General features: G+C 53.2%; 1 protein-coding gene and 1 long non-coding RNA gene across 6 annotated transcripts in view; one reads left to right on the plus strand and one right to left on the minus strand.

Annotated features, from left to right (window-relative positions):
• DAG1 (dystroglycan 1 (dystrophin-associated glycoprotein 1)) overlaps window positions 1–20,518 on the plus strand; it is a 49,994-nt gene that overhangs the window by 7,658 nt on the left and 21,818 nt on the right. For 2 of the 5 annotated variants that reach the window (XM_005865372.2, XM_005865375.2), the window contains exon 2: window positions 4,328–4,380. In XM_005865372.2, coding sequence (XP_005865434.1) covers window positions 4,328–4,380 — 53 coding nt within the window. Of the gene's footprint in view, window positions 1–852; window positions 1,550–4,327; window positions 4,381–5,747; window positions 6,031–20,518 lie in introns of those variants that run through there. The other 3 variants (XM_014538958.1, XM_005865374.2, XM_005865373.2) reach the window with 3 other exon arrangements.
• The window catches only part of LOC106725964, a 17,600-nt gene continuing 6,967 nt past the window's right edge, over window positions 9,886–20,518 (minus strand). The window contains exons 2-3 of the long non-coding RNA XR_001361978.1: window positions 12,475–12,480; window positions 9,886–10,273 (exon numbers count right to left, since the gene is read on the minus strand). This is a non-coding gene — a long non-coding RNA (uncharacterized LOC106725964). The remainder of the gene's footprint in view (window positions 10,274–12,474; window positions 12,481–20,518) is intronic.

Consider the following 20,518-nt stretch of genomic DNA (forward strand, 5'->3'; position numbering starts at 1 on the left):
CCCGGGTTGCCCGGAGCCCAGGGGTCACCCCCACCCCCACCCGAGCGCACACGCGAACTCCTCGGGAGGCGGCTGCCTGTTCACCTTTCACTCGGTGGGAACCCAGCTCCCCGCGGGCGCGTTTGGGCAATGTCTCCGGAGGACAGGCTCTCCGGGCTGGAAGCCCTTGTGCCATCCATTCCAAGTTGACTTCATACCTCAGCTGCGCGTGTAGAACGCGCCTTGTAGCCTCCGGGACCACATGTTGGGTTTGTAAACCGACTTCGGAATCGGCTTTAATCGTGGCCGGAAGCGTTGCCCTGGTGGGAGCAGCGCGGGGCACCCCGGGCACCCCCGTTGAGAGCTGGGAGTTCTCACTTGGGAGCCCCGCCTGGGGTCCCCTCCACGAGCGGGTGGGAGTGCCTCCTGCCTGGAGCCGAGGCCGGCAGTGAGGCTGGAGTTTATAGAACGGAAGTCCAGGTAGAGAGCTGGACGTGTGACCAGGTGTTCTGGACTCGGGTGTAGATGGGACTTAGTAACTTTATCGGTCCGTCCTATGCCTAAGTGTTCAGTGACATGACGCTTTTGGAATGTCCATTTAAAAAAAAAAATGCCACCGCCCGGGCTGGTGTGGTTCAGTGCTTCCTCCCCCGCACAGAAGGGTCGCTGGTCCCATTCCCTGTTGGGGCACATGCCCAGGTTGAGGGTTTGATCCCGGGTCCGGGTGTGTACGGGAGGCGGCTGATCGATGTTTCCCACATCAATGTTTCTCTCCCTCCCTGTCTGTACAATCTAAAAACGTTAAAAAAAAATTCAACCTGGGAGGCATAAACGCTATAGGTGAACCGTGGAGAAGTTGAATAGGACTTTGTTCTGTTTGCCTTGGAGTGAGAGCCCACGGCCTGATGCTGGAAGAAGGCGGCGGAGCCGTTTCTCGCAGAGATCAGGTTTGAGGAGGGGTTGGATGCCTGGTGTGACTCTCACGGCCTGTGGGGTACGGTATGGCTCCTTACGGGCGTCTTCTATGGGCAGCGGGCACGGAAGCTGTGCGGCTATGGGCTTCTGTCGAAGGAGGCAGAGGGCAAGTCTTCACTGTTCTGAACATTTAACTTGGCGTAGACATCCATTCACTTAACAGGCATTTGGCTTTACTGCCTGCCAACTTTTGTGGTGGGTCCAGGGCACCCACGGAACAGAGGCTGGCTCTGCCCTGAGGGAGCTCGGTTTGAGGGCTGTGGGGGTGAGGGAAGCTCTGATTGGAGGTGTCTGCCCACTCAGGGTGCTGCCATGGCGCTGTGGGAGCCTGAGGATGGGGGGAATTCCTGAGCGGAGGCCTGCAGGGCCAGCAGGCATTAGCTGGGGAACAGCAAGGTCGGGCACAGGGAACTGCACGCTCACGAGCGCCTAAAATAGCACCTGTGAGTCCTCCAGCTGGACAGTTGGGAGCCTGGGCCTTTCCTGTGCTGAGGAGGTCAGACTTCATGTTCAGGGTGCAGGAGCTGGGAGGCTGTAGCCAGTGAAGAGGCATGGCCACACTTGGGTTGAGAAAGATCTTGCTGGCGGCCAGGAGGTAGTGTGCAGGGAGGGGAGAGGGTCGGGACCTGGTGTCAGGTCAGCCAATGGAGGGGAGGGGAGGGGGAGGAGCCCTCTGAGAAGAGGCTGAAAAGGTTGAGCCGAGGGGATGCCAAGCTGTTGCAGGGGAGGGGCCTGTATTCAGGAATGTGTGGGTCAGAAGCCTAAGCATGACCAAGAATTTTAACCACTTCCTTTGCAGGTGAAACATGGAAAGTGATGGGGTTGGGAGGGACCCTGGGGCCACTTGGACTCTGCTGTTTAGGACAGGAGAGGCAGGGCGGTTGGTTGTTAAAAACTTTCTCGGCCCTAACCGGTTTGGCTCAGTGGATAGAGCGTCGGCCTGGGGACTGAAGGGTCCCAGGTTCGATTCCGGTCAGGGGCCTGTACCTTGGTTGCGGGCACATCCCCAGTAGGGAGTGTGCAGGAGGCAGCTGACCGATGTTTCTCTGTCGTCGATGTTTCTAACTCTCTATTCCTCTCCCTTCCTCTCTGTAAAAAATCGATAAAATATATTTAAAAAACCAAAACTTTCTCGGTCACTTGAACTTGGGGGGTTCCATTTCCTGTTGGCCAGGGCTGGTGTATTGACCTGTGAGAGTAGGTGAGTAGGTGTGTGTTCATCCTGAGGCAGAGGAGCATGCTCAATTCTTTACCCCCCCCTCCCCCATTATTCCAGCCTTTCCTGCTTCTCGTCAGTAATGCCATGGCCCTGCACAGCCCCAGTTGGCGGCCGCTGGTGTTTCTGCTCTACGTGCACCATTGCTGATGCTTATGGGCCTCGTTTACATTAGCTGAGGAAACTGAGTCGCAGATGAAGGAATGTCCCCGAGGCTGTAGACTGTCATCCGTGGCGGAGGGGGATTCGAGCTCACTTGAGCATTTGGCTCTGCCCATCTGCGTTTGTGTTGCAACAAACTGATGATAATGGCCTGGGATGGGTGCTTCTCGGGCGAAGACCAAGCCCAGGTTTCTGGTGGTGGCAGAATGCCAGGACTCCAGGCACATGCCATGAGGGACCATTCTCAGAAATGAGGGCTCGTCAGAGCCTTTCTGGGGCCTGTGCCACTTGCTCTGGGCACCAGGCTGGAGTGAGCCACGGCGTGCGGGTCCGAGGCTGGGGGCAGACTTTAGGGGAGCAGTGCTTCTGAGCCGGGGCGTCAAGAAGGGTCATGGCTTGATTGGTGACGGGGTGGTGGCAGGAAGGTCACCACCCTGTGGAGGGAAAGAGGTGAGCGGAGGCCAGGGGTGGGAGGGGAGGACGGGGCACCTTTTCTGTGTGCTCTGGCGGCTGGGTTGGAGCCAGGATGCCACATGGAGGAGTTTGTAGTTAATGTAGGAACAGAGAACCTTTTTTTTTTTTTAAATTTATTGATTTTGGAGAGAAAGAGGAGGACAGGAGAGAGAAAGAGAAAAACACCCATTTGTTGTTGCATTTATTTCTGCATTGATTCTTGTATGTGCCCTGCCTGGGGATCAGACCCACACAGCCTTGGTGTATGGGGACGAGGGCGCTCTAACCAGCGGAGCTGCCAGGCCAGGGCTGGAGTGAGGTGTTCTCCCTCCTCCACGTTCAGGAGCGTTGTCTGTGCCTTTGCCCGTGTCATGCTGCTTCTGAAGCCCCACCTTTCTCACCTGACTCCAGGCCTGGAGTAGGTGATGGCGGTTTTGAATATACAGGATTAATCTGGTCACTTCCCAGTATGCCTTGGGTATTCATTTTTTTAAAGCTCATTTATGAAAGCCGGGGACAGTGAAACAAAGAGGGGCTTAGGATAGAAGAAGCAACAGGAGAGCCTGGGGGGGCAGCATTGGTTTCTAGAAAGTTGTGGAAAGAAGTGAGCTAGGGCCGGGCTGCTGCAGCTCACTGGAGAGTCAGAAAGGGGCCTTGGGGGCCATTGCTCCTCTGGTGGCAAGTCTCATGGGGCCCTTGAGAGTTGAGGAGACGCTGGCCTGTGGGGGAAGAAGAGGGGAAGGGGAAGGGGAAGGTGAGAGCGCCCCTTTGGGTGTGAATTGAACGCAGTTTTGCTGTAACCTGCCTTGCCTTTGACCGCCCCCTGCTCTCTGATCATTAGTAATACTGCTCAGACAGCCATTTCTATAAATAGGGTTTTAGAGTAGTTTACAAAATTACACCCCAGAGGGCTTAATTTAACCTCAATGAATAGGGTTTCTTATTTTCCTCTTTCTTAGGTTTGAGAGCTAAGCAATTTCCTAGCCTTGCTCCGGGTCCGGGTGGACAGGTGGGTGGGCTGCAGTGGTACAGTACCATGAACCGAGGGTGGCTGAGTCGGTGAAGTTTGTTCTGGGCTCTCTGTTGGCGTGAAGTAAATCTGCAGGAACCTTAGCAGTATGTTGACTTAATTTATACTTACATTTCAAAAGCAGGATTCTAATGACCCATCAGCCAAGTATTAAAAAGTCACCTTTATGACTGAAATGTCTTTATCCTACACATCAGGGTACATTTAATAGTGGTGCGGTTGTCCTTTCTCATTTATGCCTTCTCGAGCTCATTGTTTCTTCAAATGCCACTGCCTAACTTTTAGACATTGTAATTCATTTTACGTTTTGAAATTGTTTATAATTTTTGGCCCTGGATTGACTCTATAGAAAACATTCATTTCCTTTGTCACCCTTTGACACAGAAGGTGACTAATGGGTGGTGTGGGCAGGGGACTGAGTGGCATTGCCACTTCCTTTGGAGTCGGTCATTGTGGTGCGATTCCATCTGGGTTGTGGGCAGTCACCAATACCGCTTCCTTCTTTCCTTCAGGGCCTCCGCCCAGGGAGACACGGCTTGTGGAGCAGCCTCGCCCAGGACGGGAGGTAAGGCACCTGAAAAGGGGTTCTCACGAGAACGATGATGCCGTAAACACAGACTTGGCGGCATGATTTTCCATGGAACGTTAGCGCTATAGTGGGAAGAAGGTGTATCAAATAATACAGATATTTAAAAGAGAAATGCAGGATAGTAGAAAGAAAAGGGAAAATCCCTTGTTCCCCCAATTTTATTCTTTAAATAGGAAATGCCAACACATGGTACGAACTCAAAAAGTTCAAAAGGCTTATACAAGGGAAAGAGATCTTGATTCTACCCAATCCCTTGGTCCTCGCTTCTCCGCCCCAGGAGCACCGTTATTCCCTGATTCCTGGGTGTCCGCCAGGGATGGCCCTTGGGCAGCACTTTCACCAAGTTTAGGTTAGAGTATCGATTTAATTTATATTCTCTTTTTCCCTCCTAGCCTTATAGCATGAACGTTGCCCTATAAATACCCCATTTTTTTGTGGTTAACCTGTCCCCGGTTCTTAAATGAATAAGTGTCTCTAACTGTGGTTATAATAGGTAATGCTGCAGTTCACATCTTTGTGCATGAAGTTTCTGGAATCTTTTTCTTTTTTGGAATCTTTTTCTTATCACCATAATGTTAAATACAAAGCTTTTGAAAAAGTGAGACGTGACTTACCCTTTGCAGGAGCACACCCTCTAATGTCAGGCAGGTTTGTACTGATTGTTACTCTTAAGCACTGGGTACATTCTTCTAGTCCTTTTCTGTGACTTGCATGGGTGTGCAATTTTTATAGCCACATAGAGGCCCAGACTCCATGTTCCCAGCCATGGGGGGGGGGGGGGGTGGCCACAGAGTCATCCTACCTGAGGCAGTCACAGTCCTCGGTGCCCTGAGTCCAGGCGCAGGTGCCAGTTGAGGGGAAGGGAGCTCGAGGGGGAGTGAAGCACTTGGAAGGATGTGTCATATTCAGAGAAGAGTGTCCAGGGCCCAGCTTGGCCTCAGTTTTGACATTCGCTCTTCATTTCTGTGGGCGTTGAGTTTCTGTGGATGGAGTTTGGGGATCTACAAACAAGGAGCACCTCTGACAGTCCTTTCTGAGTTAGTGGAATTGGAGATGTTTGGTTTTGCAAGGTCGGGCATGTCGGCTTTAACCCCTGTGCTGGGAGCGTCTCCCTTAGGCATTCTGGGTGGGGGGGTCTGGGATTACTGAGGCTTCCCAGCACCATCCATGGCAGAAGGGAGCCAGCTCTGTCCTAGTTGACATAAATGCCTCTTAGTTAGCTCACTTGTTCTTTAGGGCTGGGTTGATTCTCTAGCCTTTTTTTTTTTTTTTTTTTTTTAAGAAAAAGGATATAGTCAGTAATGGAATTCCAAATAGTGTTTCCTCTTTGCTTGGCTTTTAAGCAGAACCTGGGACACCATCCGTTTTCCGAGCACTTGTTTACTATGGAATGAGGCGGCCCCTCATCCCCGTACGTGCCTGTGCGTACTCCTGCTCAGCTGGTCGGCTGTCCTGGCATTGGATCTGCCCTGACCTCAGGGAGCCTCGCTTACCGCACCTTCAAATACTGGAGACCTGCCTCAGGATAGCCCTTGAGCAGGGCTGCTGGGCAAATGGGATTCTGGCTCCTGGGCAAATGAGGAGGTGTGGAGAACTTGGCTCTACCTGTTTGTTAAGCATGTCTCAGTAAGTGTCTCACATTTTTCTTTTCTTATATTTTTATTGATTTTAGAGAGAGAGGAGGGGAGAGAGAGAATCAGGTGCCTCCTGCACGCACTTTGATGGGGGCTTAAACTCGAAACCCGGGAATGTGCCCTGACCGGGAATCTAACCGCCGGTGACCTTTTGGTGCCCGGGACGACAACCAACTGAGCCACATCGGCCAGGGCAATAAGTGTCTCACATATTTAGACTTTTGAGCTGTGTTGCCAAGATTGAATTGCCTGAGTAGAGACATTTGGTAGGAGGAGACTAGAAAAGAAGCTCTTTATTAAAGGTCTAAAAATAGAATTCATTAAAGTCACAAATAGATAACAGTAGGATTCCCGGACTTGCTCTCCTCTGGGTTTATGCTGCCAGCTGTTGCTTCTGCTTACCTGGGGAAGGGTCAGCAGTATAGACTTGAACACTGTGTTTGCCGTCTGAACATGTGCGTTTCCCAGCTTGGAAAGTAGCTTAAACAGTGCTGGGCTCCTTGGCGCCGTGCCGGGGAGGAACCTTCGCAGGAAAAGGCCTTTTCTGCTCGCAGTTCCAGCCCTGGGCTGGCGGGGCCTGTGGTGTCCACGCCCCTCAGCGCCCTGAGGTTTTTCCCTCTGGCCGGGCAGTGCTGAGCAGAGAGGAGACTCCTGCACAGGCCGAGGAACCGCCCGATTGAATGGATGGCCCTCGGGGCTCCAGGCTGGTGTTTGAGGAGGGGAGGGGCTCCTTTTGATCCCGCAGCTGGGGAGGAAAATGGCTGCTCATGCTGCTGCTGACGCAGCCTCCCGTGCCCTTTCCCTCCGTGGGAGGGGGTGAAGGAATGTCCTGGCCTCCCTCCCTCCTGCCCTGAGCTTCCAGGGAGAATGGGGCCCATTGTGGCACAGCCCTGCTTCAGGCCTGCGGTGGCCTCTGTCCGCTGTGGTTCCTGGTGTTGGGGGTCCAGCAGGGCACACAGTCCCTCCTCATGCTGCGCTGCTGCTCGGAGTGCTTGGAGGATGGCTCCTGCTCCGTGTGCCCGATGTTGTCATGTCTTGGGGAGCATCCTGTGGACCCCTTGGCGGGCCTGAGCTCGCTCTCAGCAGGTCTGTGGCGTATTTGGGGAGGCAGGCCTGCCGCCCCGAGGGGGCCGAGGAGCTCGTGGGCCCGGGAGGCTGGGCGCTCCCTCCCAGCTTGTCTATGCTCTGAACCCCCTGGGGAGCAGAGGACTGTGCTTGTGTGTGTGACTGTGAAATTGGACTTTGAGGTCTTGTTTTTTAAATGTATTTTGGCCTTCAACTATATCTCAGTAAAGATGAGAAAGAATCATTTGGGCCTTAGTCAACAATAGTATTCTTTTTTTAAATATATATTTTTATTGATCTCAGAGAGGGAGAGATAGAAACATCAATGATGAGAGAGAATCATTGATTGGCTGCCTCCTGCATGCCCCACACTGGGGATCAAGCCTGCAACCCAGGCATGTGCCCTTGACCAGAATCGAACCCGGGACCCTTCAGTCCACAGGCCGATGCTCTATCCACTGAGCCAAACCAGCTAGGGCAACAATAGTATTCTTTGAAACATGTGAAATGCTAGAATATTCTCCAGGTAGGGGAAGCCACTGAATACCCTCATCAGTAGAACTGTGGCCCAAGGAAGGAACCTGTCTGAGGTACTGAGTCCCCGGGACCCCTCTCGTCCTGAAGTGAAGCCCTGATCTCTCTGCCTCAGGGACATGGGGACAGAATGTCCTCCCAGGAGCCACTCTGGTCCGTGCCTCGCCGCTCCGCCATTGAACCTGTTGTTACCACAGCTGTCCTTCTCCTTCCGGGGGAACTAAGAGTATGAGAGTTACTAGAGGCTGGACAGATTTCTTGGGTTGAGTGATGGGTTCAGGGCTGTTTTGGTTGTGCTTTATAATTACATGCGTGATAAATTCCTTATGCGTGCCAAGCATTTTATTAAAAGCAAACAGACCTGGACATGAGCTCACTGGTCCCTCCCGAAAGCAGCTCTGTCTCCACTGCTGGCCCGCCTGGGGCGCTTTGGTGCCCTGGGGGCTCCTGGGGGGTGCGCCTGGGAGCGCTGGCTGCTGTCGGGTGAGAAAGGGCTGTCGTCGCTGGAGGATGGAGGCCTGAGCTCACAGGACGCCCCTGTCCGGGGGTTTGAGGGGCCCCTCTGGTGCCGGTTGGTTTTCTTCAGCCGCAAGCACCAGTGAAGTAGGAGCAGGGACCGGCCGCCAGCGTGGCCATGGGAGTTGACTGACAGGACGTGCCTTTTTTTAATGTTTATTTCTGTTTAGTTATTAACAGCAGTGCCTGCCTCATGTGACCGCAGGGCTTCCTGGCTAGTCACTTAGAATAACTGACCTGCCGGCCCCCAGATGCATTACCCTGAGCCCCGGAGCGCGGGCTCTGGTTGAAGGGGCAGTGGCAGTGCTGTTCCTGGGCCTGTGATGGAGCTGAGCTGCAGGGTTGGAACTCCTTAGAGCAGGAATCTTAAGTGGTTTTCCTGTTGTTCATAGAGTGAACTTAATATGGGACGTCGGACCCTTGCTCTGAAGTCAGCACCCTCCCTGGAAACCTGGCCCGTGTGGGGCTCCCTTGTCTCCTCCAGGGCCACGTCAGCACGGGCTCGGGTGAGGACCCACATTCTGAGCAGGAAGAACTGTCGTAAGGACAGAAATTGGGAACCATGTAAAGCAGCGGTTCTCAACCTTCTGGCCCTTTAAATACAGATCCTCATGCTGTGATCCAACCATAACATTATTTTCGTTGCTACTTCATAACTGGAATGTTGCTACTGTTATGAATCGTCATGTAAATATCTGATATGAAGGATGGTCTTAGGTGACCCCTGGGAAAGGGTCGTTCGACCACCAAAGGGGTCGCGACCCACAGGTTGAGAACCACTGGTTTAAAGTTTCTCACATCGATGTTTCCCCCTCCCCCCCCTTCCTCTTCCCCCTCCCAATCAATAAAACATGTCCTCAGGTGAGGATTAAAAAAAAAAAAGACAATTTGGGTTCCAGCCTCTGATGATGAAGACCCTCTGATGATGAAGACACTGCAGTTTTTATTCTCTGTTGAGGGGGAGCTGCCCGTGGGTTTCGTCAGTTTCGGTGGAGGAGGCTTCAGGTGATTTCCAGATTGTAAAAGGCATTTGGTCTCTGACTCTGTGGTAGAGGCAAGTGAGGGTAGAGCTGTTTGTTATCAGATAAGAAATGACAGGTGGCCACGAGGGAAGCTTGAGACAAAGCTAAATGCGCCTCCAGATCCAGATCCTCTGATGGGGTGGAGGGAAGCAGAGCCCCGGCTGGGAGTCCGGAGGAGGCCCCTGGGCGGAGCTGATGCTCAGTCCCGCAGAAGAAGCCCCACTGGAGGCAAGTCCGTTTCTGTTACAGCCGCTCCCGCTCCTGATGGACCTTGGCCGGCTTATTGCAGCTTGGAGTCGGGGGTCGGGGGTCGGGGGGAGAAAGCAGGACACACAGAGGTGTACATAGTGATGTCCATGGTCCCAGCTAGTCCGCTCATGTAGGTTGTCTGAAGCACAGAAATGTGACACTAGTAAGAGTCAGAGGTGACTGAATTAAGACTGTTTGTGTTTTGTGTATATATATCTTATTTATTTATTAATATATTTTTATTGGTCTCAGGAAGGGAGAGGGAGAGAGAGAGAGAAACATCAGTGATGAGAGAGAATCATTGACCGGCTCCCTCCTGCACGTCCTGTACTGGGGATCAAGCCCACAAGCCAAGCATGTGCCTTTGACTGGAATTGAACCCAGGACCCTTCAGTCCACAGGCCGACACTTTCTCCACTGAGCCAAACTGGCCGGGCTTGTCTATATATATTTTCAATGTTTGTGTCAGGTCCTTTTCTAAGTGCTTTACATGCATTAGTAAGCTAATGAATCTATGTTTAGAATCGGAAAAGTTAAAGAAAAAAGGAATTTGATCTAGGAAGTGTTTAAAATTAAATAATGACTATTAAGCAGCTTTCTGAGCTAGGGTAACCTGTGGATTCTGGAGGGGACTGTCAGCTGACACCCAGTCCCTGGCGAGTGACCACAGGCAGACTGTGTGCCTCTGATTCATCGTAAGGGGAGTGGGGGCGGGGCTAGACCTACCTCCGAGGGTGCTGTGAGGAGTGAAGGTGAGGACCTGGGAGAGCTGACAGGCAGCGCTAGATCATTTTCAAAGCCCAGCTGACATTTGGGTGCACAAAGGGTGCGCCTTGGAAAGGGGAGGGGCTTGGCTGGGTTTGCTCAGCTGGAGGGGTAGGAGGCAAGGGGGTACTGTGTGCGGGCAGTGAGGGGGAGACTAGAGGCTCCTGTGGGGCCACATGGACCAGCTGTTCCGTTAGGAGGAAGGTTGCTGGAGGCTGAGGGACTCCTGTCCTGCTTGGTCCTCACCCGGGACGGGTTGGTCCGGACTGAATGGTGGCCTCACGTGTCCTAAGAAGATTGTGTTTTACACATTTTCTCTTGTTTGAGAGCTATTTTAGAGGAGTTTCCTGCTTCTCCATTGAGGGCACAGCCCCTGCAGTGAGGACATGGAGGAGGGGAGGGTGTAGGCGGAGGCTAGTCTCCCCTGTGCGCCATCAGGCCGGGGGGGCTTGGTGAGTGGAGGGAGGCTCTGCAGGCCGTGGTCATGGCCTCCCCGCTCCGGGTGCAGGGAGGCGTGTCCGCTGCCGGTGCTGCTGCCATGCGGGCCGGGGCTGAGGGTATGGGTATGTGGAGGTCAGGGTGAGGGCAGGCTCAGCTCCAGGTCCAGGAACTGGTCAGCATGCCGCAGCTTTCTGTGTGTAGCCCACCCTGTTGACCCCAGAATTTGAGGGGCAGCCTAAGCCTGTGCCTGGTAGAGAGACAGAGCCGCTGCCTGACCCCCTGTTGCTGTGAGGATGTGGGGTACAGGGCTGTGCTCATGGCTGGCCTGGCCCTTTGTCGTATAGTGAGCAGTGCCCTGCGGATGGGAATTGCCCTGAGAAGAGGTGTCATGGAGGAACCGGGGTTCCCTGGCCTTCCCTAGTGCTGGGCACAGAACATGTGCCGGTGCTGTTTTAGTTGGGCTGTTGTTTCACACATTTAAAATGTCATTTCTGTTCTACCTACGCGCTTTCGAAGCCGAGTAGATGCAGGTGTTTGCTCTTCTATGTCCCGAAGTTGCTTGGGCTGAGGAAGGAGGCAGGGTGCTGCCCTCTGTGCGGGCGGCCCGGCTGAGGCTTCCCGTGCGTCTGCCGAATGGTGACCGTGAGCCTGACGCTGGGAGCCCGCCTCGCCCGCCCGCATCTGTGCAGCTGGGCCCTCGACGCGGTGATGGCCTTTCCTCCGAGAAGCAAGGTTCCTGGGAAGGGAGATGAAACTATTTTTAATCTTAAGCAAACAGAGCCCAGTGTCGTAATTTCAGGCCCCAGCGTCTGACATTTTCTTCCTTTGTGACCCAAGGCACTTTTAAAAACAAAGTCCTTTTTTGTATATTTTGTGTGTGTAGTGTTTCTGGAGGACAATGCTTTTAAATACCCTCATTTCCCCTCAGAAAGCTGAGGGCTTGGGGGCCTGGTGGGCTGTGTTTGAATCATGCAGTCTGGGGTGGTGCTGGGCGAGAGGTCAGTGGGGGCGGGCTTCACCGCTGCCAGGGTTCACAGTGCTCCCCTCCTCCCCCTGCTCACAGCTCTGCTCCTCCTCCTCCTCCCCATGCTCACAGCTCTGCTCCTTTCCCCCCTGCTCACAGCTCTGCTTCTCCTCCTCCCACTGCTCACAGCTCTGCTCCTCCTCCCCCTGCTCACAGCTCTGCTCCTCCTCCCCACTGCCTTTTCCTTACCACTGTTTTCTTTCCATTTTACATGGCATGTGTTTTTGTAACTTTTTTAAAAAATATATTTTATTGATTTTTTTACAGAGAGGAAGGGAGAGAGATAGAGAGTTAGAAACATCGATGAGAGAGAAACATCGATCAGCTGCCTCCTGCACATCTCCCATTGGGGATATGCCCGCAACCAAGGTACATGCCCTTGACCGGAATCGAACCCGGGACCTTTCAGTCCGCAGGCCGACGCTCTATCCACTGAGCCAAACCGGTTTCGGCTGTTTTTGTAACTTTTAAATTTTGATATAACTTCAAACTTACAGAATAATTGCAAGTATAATAAAAGAACTCCTCAATACCTTTTGCCTTGAGTCAGCGTTTGTTGCCTTTCGCCTTGTTTGCTTCGCCATTCTCTTTTCTCTCTGTGCACCCCCCTGAACCATTTATGAGCAATTGGCAAACATGATGCCCCTTCATTGCTAAATACTTAATTGTGTGTTTCCTAAGAATAAGCACCTTCTCGTACATAACCACAGTTCATCTCCCAATAGGAGGCTTTCACCTTGGAGTCAGACCTGCGCTGTAGCCCACGCTCAGATTCCCTCATTGTCTATAGCATCTTCGATAGCCCCGTCCGAGCAGGCACGAGAGACTGGCTTGTCCTGCCGAGCGGCTCTGGCTAAGGAGGTCCTGGCAGTTTTCGCTGCGGGATGGTAGCTGTTTCCCTTTATTTGAAAAACAGTTATGGGGGGACCCTTTGAGGCCTGGTCCTCCTCAAACTTCGACCCTTACTTTCAGCTCCCATGATGCCGCCAAGGCCATCAGTCCCGTATTAGTTACCTGACTCTAAGAAGAGTTCCCTCCTTCGCCCATTTATTTATTCATTGGCTTATTTAGATGCGTTCAGATGGATAACTTGTCATTACTCATTTTGAAGCAAGCCTTGGGTGGCCAGCGCATCAGAAAGTGGTGTCTCCTGCTTCCCTCTTCCTGGGAATTCTCATGCCTGACCTTGGGCAGGGCCAGCAGGGTTTGAAGTGTAAAGCCAAGGGGAGGAATGAACTTGGATATAGTGCACATTTGAGGAAAAATATCGATTTGTGTTAATTCACCAACCAGATAGTTGTGGAGCAGCTGTTCCAGTGAAGGGCTGGTGGGCTGTTGCAGTGAGTGGGACGCGGAGTGAGTGGACACGGTCGTGCTGCTGGGGCCCCTGCGGCTCTGTGTTTAGGAGCACGTGCCGCGGACGAGTGGCCGAGGCTGGGCCTGCCAGGAGAGAGGAGAAGCTGCCGGTGGTGAGGAGGGCGCCTCAGGAGAGGAGGCTGCGAGCTGGTCCTGAAGATGAGAGAGCCCCGCGGCTTCCGTCCACGGCTCTGCAGGGCCTGCTGTCTAGCCCCGAACCAGCCTGAGTCGAGGACCCCGTGAATTCGCGCCTGTTCCAGCCCTCGGAACACCCAGTTTCGTGGGGAAAGGTTTTATTGAAAATCAAGGGAAGCTCATGTTTCTTGAGACTAATTCTCTACATAACAGCAAGCTTTTTCATCTTTATGGTGTTTTTCAATTGAGAAGAGGATGAAACACAAATGGAATGGAGTTGGAGTGACAGAGCCAATGTGCTGCTTTGTGATCTCGGCACTTAACGGAAAGGGAAGCAGACGCCGCAGAAGCAGGCAGGTGTTCCTGTGATACTCACCCAGCGTCTTTCCCCAAAGAACGAAACAAACAGCGAGGATCATCTATTTTGCCATTTGCCCGAGTTATCTGTGCTCATTGCTGCTGATCATTGTTGCGGCTGGTATTATTTTATTCCATATTTACCTAGAAAACAAGGTTTCTGAAAACAAACAGATTTGTGAAGTATTTTTTTCTATTTTTAAAAAATGGATACTTTTTAAAAATATGTTTTTATTGATTTTAGAGAGAGAGGAAGGGAGAGAGAAACATCAATCGGCTGCCTCTCACACTCACCCCTATTGGGGATTGCGCCCGCAACCTGGGCAAGAGCCCTGACTTGGAATCAAACTGGCAACCTTCCGGTGCATGGAACAGCGTTCAGCCAACTGAGCCACACTAACCAGGGCTAAAACAAACGAACAAACAATCCTGTTGGCCTAAAAGCCCTGCATCGCTCTGTTGCACCTGCTGTCCTCTGCTCTCTGGAGTGCTGGGACTCCGATGGTGGCCGGCCTCTTGCCTGTCCTATACCCAGAAGGCAGCCACACTTCCGGTTCTGCTGCTCAGGACCCCTGCTCTCCTGTGGAGGGGTAGATGGAGGTAGAACACGCCCCGTCTCCTTTGGGATGTTGTGGAAATGTTTCTCTAAAGCCTGCTGTGTCAGGCCCATCGCAAGCGCCGTGCATAACCGTTGAGAGGCCTGGGGCCCCGGCGCTGCAGTGGGTGCTGCGGAGTCAGTCACCCAGCAGGACATGCGCCTCGGGGAGGACCCAGGACCAGACAGGTGCGTGGGTCCTGTGGGAGACCGTGTCCCTTCCTGGGACCCGTAGTCAGTGTCAGATTTAATCCTCAGTCGTTAGTCTATAAAAGCAGAAGATAGCTGAGACCTCCCGATGCGTTGCAAGTATTTTGAAAAACAGATTTGCACACTTTCAGTTCGCCTTCTTAGAATGAACTTAGAATGGTTTCCAGAGCCTACAGTCCAGAAGCTGCTGCTGAAGTTCGCAGCTGCACTAACCCTGTGGTGTGAGGAGTGGAAACTCTGGTGTCAAGGTTGTGCATGTGACTTCCTGCTGCTTAGCCCCGTGCAAGGAGAGTCTGAGCTACCGAGTATCTGTAGATTGTGAAAGTATGAAGAAAGCTTGATTAAAAAACCAAGACAGCCCGGCCGGCGTGGCTCAGCGGTTGAGCGGCGACTTATGAACCAGGAGGTCACGGTTCGATTCCTGGTCAGGGCACATGCCCGGGTGGTGGGCTTGATCCCCAGGGCGGGCGTGCAGGAGGCAGCTGATCCATGATTCCCCTTCATCATTGATGTTTCTCTCTTTCCCTCCCCCTTCCTCTATGAAGTCAATTAAAAAAATATATGTGTATATAAAATCAAAAAACTTCTAGCTCTCTAGGTAAATGCTGTGTTTTTAGTTATTTTGCCCCACAGAAGCCTGCGTTTCCCTCTGGTCACTGCTGACTCTCTCTGTAACGGCCCCGGCTGGCAGGGGCCTGGGCTCTGCCTCCTCAGGATGAGAAGCACCTCCAGAGCCCTGGCTCCCTGGGCTCCCTCCGGTTCTGAGGCCGGGTGGTAGGTGGGACCCCGGAAGGGATCCGACAGGGGGATCCACAGAGAGTGAGTCAGGACAACTGCTTTTGCGACCATTTTTTCAACCAGGTCGGAAATGCTTCAAGCCCAGCCCGTCCTGTTGCCCGAGGATGAACTACTTGGTAAGGGTCCCAGTCCCTGTTGGCTGCTGCCCTGATTGTCTTGTCTCTGCATCTCCCACTTCCCCACACAGAAATCTTACCGAGGGATAACTAGGTGGAGAGACAAGTGTAGGACAGAGGCCAAATCCTGTGTTATCAGCCGAGCTCGGCCGGGCAGCTTAGTCTAAGACGGTAGAATCACAGCTCCGTCTGCGTTGTTCACTCCGTCTCTCTGCCTGGACTTGTCTGCTTTCGTGTTCTTGCCTGTGACTGACCGGGAAGCCTGGGAGGCCGGCGGTGGCCACCCCCAGGTTCCTCACAGGGTCCTCTCTTTTTTTTTTTGAGGCTAAATAGCATGTTATTAAACAATGAATGTTGTTGGGGTCCAACCTCAGCAGGTCCAGGGGTTCCCAAAGGTTTGGACAGAGTAGGCGAAGAAGGAATGACACAGAGGCAGCTTTCAGTTGATCATCATAGCCAGGTTCTCTCAGGGTCCTCTCTTTATCTCCGTGTGAGATCAATGCAGAGTGGAGGTTCCTGACTCTTGATTCAGTCTAAAGCCCACAGAACTTTTAAGATTCATTGGCCAACTTTCTACCATGAGAAAACATAAGATAAATTTTTCATGTACAAATGAGGTCCTTGAAGTAGTTACCTCCCAGCACAGACGGTTTACATAAAGGCCGTGGAAGGTAATGCGATGTGTTAGCAGCCAGTGGGAGGTTCGTGGGAAATGAACGTAAAGCATCTGAAGGCTCAGCTGTGGGCTGGTGGGATCTGCCCGCCGGGCGGTGAGAGCCGCCGGGGGCCCTGCTTGGCAATCAGACGCCGGCTCTGTTTGGTGAAGGAAAAGGTGCCTCCCCGGCACCAGGAGGTGCTGCCGCCACCGGAAAGTACGTCGTAGTTGCTTTCTCCCCAATGTCGGGAAGATGGAAAGCACAGCTGTACCTTTTATTAAGAGAAAAGGTCTTTTGCATTTGTCCTTTCCGTATCCCTTTCGGCTTTTACTATTTAAGCCTTGGATTCTAAAACGCAGGACTGAATTTCCAAGTCATTTCTCCTGAATGGAAACCCACTTTCCCCTTTGTGCTAAGGGAGCGATCCAAGCCCGCAGAAAGGGGAGGTAGAGGCAGTAGGAGGTGAGGCCAGGGGCCTCCAAGGTCGTCTTCAGTTGCGTCAACCCTGCAGTAGAGTCCCTGGTGGACAGCGGACGGCGGGGACCCCTGGGAGCGTGAGCAGGAGGAAAGCACTTGGGAGTAATGGGCTTTCTCTGTCTTCCTTGGTGTAGAGGTTCCTGGACTGGACACGATTCTCTGAATCTGTGCTGTGCTGAGCAGCGGCGTCCTGCTGGGAGGGCCAGGATGCGGGGTTGACAGGATCTGGCCCGGAGCTTTGCCTTCGCCAGTTCCCTGGGAACAAGCCTGAGGCGGGCACGGCGGGCCTGTCTGCCGGCTCCCCATTGGCCTTGCCCACTGCTTTATCGCCTGGTAGGGTGGCCCTGGCTCCAAAGTCAGCAAGACCATCTTCTGGCTGTTTTGCTCTAGACTTTGGATTTAAAAAAAAAAAAATTATTGGAGAGAGAAAGAGAGAGAAACATCAATTTCTTGTTCCACTTATTTATGCATTCATTGGTTGATTCTTGTATGTGCCCTGACCGGGGAGCGAACCTGCAACCTTGGCATGTCAGGATGATGCTCTAACCAGCTGAGCTCCCGGCCAGGGCTGTCCCAGCCTGGGAAGCACACCTCTGAAACCTCCCGGGAGGTTTGTGCTGGTTTGGGTTTTGTAGCTGTGGCACAGCCGAGGTAAGTAGAAGGGCCAATTAGACAGAGTCCTCTGTGGGAGGGAAGGAATTCTGCTCACAGAAAAGTCTGAGCAAAGGGAGTGAATGCTAGTTGTGTCTTGTCCTTTTAAAACAAGGCTTGTTGCTCTGTAAATTTCTAGGATGGTAGAAATGTTCTTGGTGGTTGAATCTGAAGAATGTGGCTCCAAACAGGAATGTGGCCAAGATCTGGTCACAACTTTAAACACTGACGGTTGAAGTTTTTGCCTAAGAAAACACTCAGCGCTTTACCGTGAAGGCGCAGGAACTCGCAGTCCCCAGGCGGACCCCCCGTTTGGCTCCGAGGCTGCATGGAGGGCTGCTGGCTGGGCCCGGGCTGCAGTACCTGGACCTGCGGAGGGAGCTGGGGGGCTGGGCCACCCTGCCATTTCCTCTCCCCAGTTCTGGAGTCTGATTAGCCAATTAGGTCAGGAAGGCCAGCAGTCAGCACACTTTTTCTAAACTTAATTCATTGAAGTCAGATTAGCATATTAGTTTTGAGCTACAGCACTTGTTCCGAACGTTTTGTAGTAGAATGAAAGATGTCAGAAAGCTGAGCTTTTCACTTCACAGTGTGACGTCAGGTGCGTATTGCTTTTGTGCTTGGTGAACAGTTCTTGGACTTAGTGGGGATCTTTCTTTCCCTGCACTTTGCTCGGCGCTAGGCACCTACGGGGGAGAGAGCAGCAGAGCAGGTGCTGCCTGAGATGTCGGACCCAGACCCCTCCCCTCCCTTCTCCCCCTCTCCTTCCCTCAGGACAGACACTGACCACCCTGCCCTCAGAGTGTGGCCCATTCTACCTTGTACTGAGAGGGGGAGGTGGCTGGGTAGCCAGGAAGTTTGGGGAGTCAGAAGGCAACTTGTAGTTTCCTGTGAGCACCTACTTGGAGAACGAATGCCTGTTTATAACACAGAATGACTGAGTTTATGACTCGTGTGTTTTACGATTTAGTCGTGCATGTAAATCACGTATGAAATCGCGTGTGCATCGCAGGCCAGGCGTCACACCTAGCACCGGTAGAGTGGGTAGATGTGCTCTGAAGTGTTAGTCACTGGGGCCGCCTTGAGGTAGTTGTAATTTGCTTTAATTGGGTTCTTGGTGCCACATGGGTGCGCAGACGTGGCCATTCATTCCCACTCGGATCTGCTGAGTCTGCCGCCCACCTCTTGCACATACTCCTTCCTCCACCCTCACGCCCCCTCCCGGCCCAGCTCCGGCAGCCAGGTGGGCAGTGAGACCTGGGCCTTGGCCTTGGGCTCAGTCTGCCCTTTTCTGTCCTCAGTGCCCTGCCTGGGCGTCGATGAGAAGACTGGACCTAAGACTCATAGGTGTTTTTTCTAATTGGTGTGACTCTGAGTAATGTCTTCTCCCTCCCTCCCTCTCTTCCTTCTTTCCTTCCTTCCTTCCTTCCTTCCTTCCTTCCTTCCTTCCTCTCTTCCTTCCTCTCTTCCTCCCTCCCTTCCTCCCTCCCTCCCTCCCTTCCTTCCTTCCTTCATCTCTGAGTAATGTTTTTTAAAAAACATTTATTTATAGTTGTGATAAAATATATGTAATATAAAATTTACTATCTTAACTGTAAAAATTAAAGGTTGTGGTAAAAAGCACGTAACATAAACGTTACCATCCTGACTGTTTTAGTTGTGCGTTCGGCAGTGAGGCGTGTTTAACAGCAGTGCATGGAGCCCGGTGGCGTGCGGAAGGAGCTGTGTCTCTGTGAGCGGCACACACAGGATGTTGCAGACCCCCCGGGGCCCAGCCCGTCAGTGGGGACGGCCGCTCAGCCCTGCGTTTTGAGCCTTGTCTTCTCTCCTCCCTCCAGGGTGCGTTGCCCTGAGTGAGTTTGTGCCCAGGTATTAAACCTTTGCTTCCTTCCTGCCTTTGTTGAAAAAAACCAAACCACCATCAGCAGAAACCACTGCCCTTCCGGGACCTCTGCTCTGGGTGCCTGTGATGAGTGAGAAGTGGCCGAGTCGCCAGGCAAGGAAAGTGTTCCGAGCAGCGTCTGCTCGATGGGCCGCTGTGCGCGCCTCCTCAGGGCGGGGCTTTCCTCCCGCCACTGTGGCTCTGGGATCTCGTGCTGTCTGTGACCTGGCCTCCCTGGTGGCGGCTCGCTCCCTGGTGCTGTCTTGGCGGGGCTCTGCTGATGTGCCCAGACCGGCGTGTCAGGGAAGCTCCTGAGCTGCGAGTGACGGGGTGACACCTTGAGTCTTCGCCAGCGACTGGGCTCAACACCTTCCGCCTCTGAGGCCAAGGAGCGCGGAGGCTGCCTGTCCTTGTAGCTTTTGGGGCCCAAATAAACGGTGACTTCACAGTACTGCTCCCATTGTGTCGAGTGCATCCTGCTGGCCAGCAGATTGAGCGGTTTTAAACTGCTTAACCCCCAGAATTTCTGTATTCATGTTAGACTGACATTTAACCTTTAACTTCCGGGTATCTGCACAGAAGCCTTTTGCTAGATGCAACCTAAAGTGGTTGTTTCAGTTAAGTTTTTGCTTTTGACTTTCCCCAGACCATTTAAAACAGGGATATGAAATTTTATTATTTTAGTTTGGCTTTAAAAAGGAAGTCCCATTTACCTTAAATGTTTGAGTTACCATGACAAATGGTAGCAGCTTGACAGTTGAAGGGCTCCTTTAGGGAACAGCCATTGAAGAGGGTGGTCCTGGGAGTGGGGGGCGAGCCAACCAGGGGTTGAATCTCACTTCTTCTTTCTTGGAAAGTGAAACCAGCAGGGAGCGGTTAGGGCTTTCTCCGTGGGTTTCTGCGTCTGAGGACAGTGTTTACTCTGAGCTGAGTTGGTGCCGGATGCATTTGCTCCTTGAACGTGTTGAGTGGAAAAGCACTAGTTGGTGGCCTGCTTCCTGGACGGCACCGTTCGCTCTGGGAGGCAGCCGGCCACCGCAGAGCTGCTGCTCTCCGGGGTGGGATTCCCCGGGGCCCAAGGCCGTCTGCACAGAGCCGGGCTGCAAGGCCTGTGCCCCCTCGTGGGGGGCCCGTGCTGCACTCACACAGCGAGGGGTTCGGGTTGGTGACAAGGGTGCTGTCCTGCTGCACGCTGCCTGCTCGGATGCCTGGGGCGCCGTCACTCTGAAGGCTTTGGTTCTGCAGCTGTGTCCTTGCCGACGGCCTAGTGACTTTAGCTCCCGCCTCCAGGACCCAGTCTCTGTTTTGGGTGACAAAGGACATCACCTCTTAGCCACTGCGGGAAACAGGGTTTTTCACTTCTGCCTGTCCCCCGAGAGTCCCCAGCGGTGGAGAGAGGAGGCATGGCCACGGCAGGTGCAGGGGATGGCCCCCCCCCCCCCCAACTAGCTCTGGCTCCTCTCTGGTGAGGGCGCTCCCTGCAGTGAGCCTCAGGTCTGGGCTCCCCGGGGGGCGTCTCCCGGGCAGAGTGCTCGTCATCGCTGGGAAGCCCCCCAGGAGCACCTTCCTCTCCCCGGCCAGTGCTCTGTGGAGGTGCTGCCTGGGGGGTGCTGCTCGCGCTGATGCACGCC

The sequence above is a fragment of the Myotis brandtii genome, unplaced genomic scaffold (genome assembly GCF_000412655.1).
Source record: "Myotis brandtii unplaced genomic scaffold, ASM41265v1 scaffold207, whole genome shotgun sequence".
Lineage (NCBI taxonomy): Eukaryota > Metazoa > Chordata > Mammalia > Chiroptera > Vespertilionidae > Myotis > Myotis brandtii.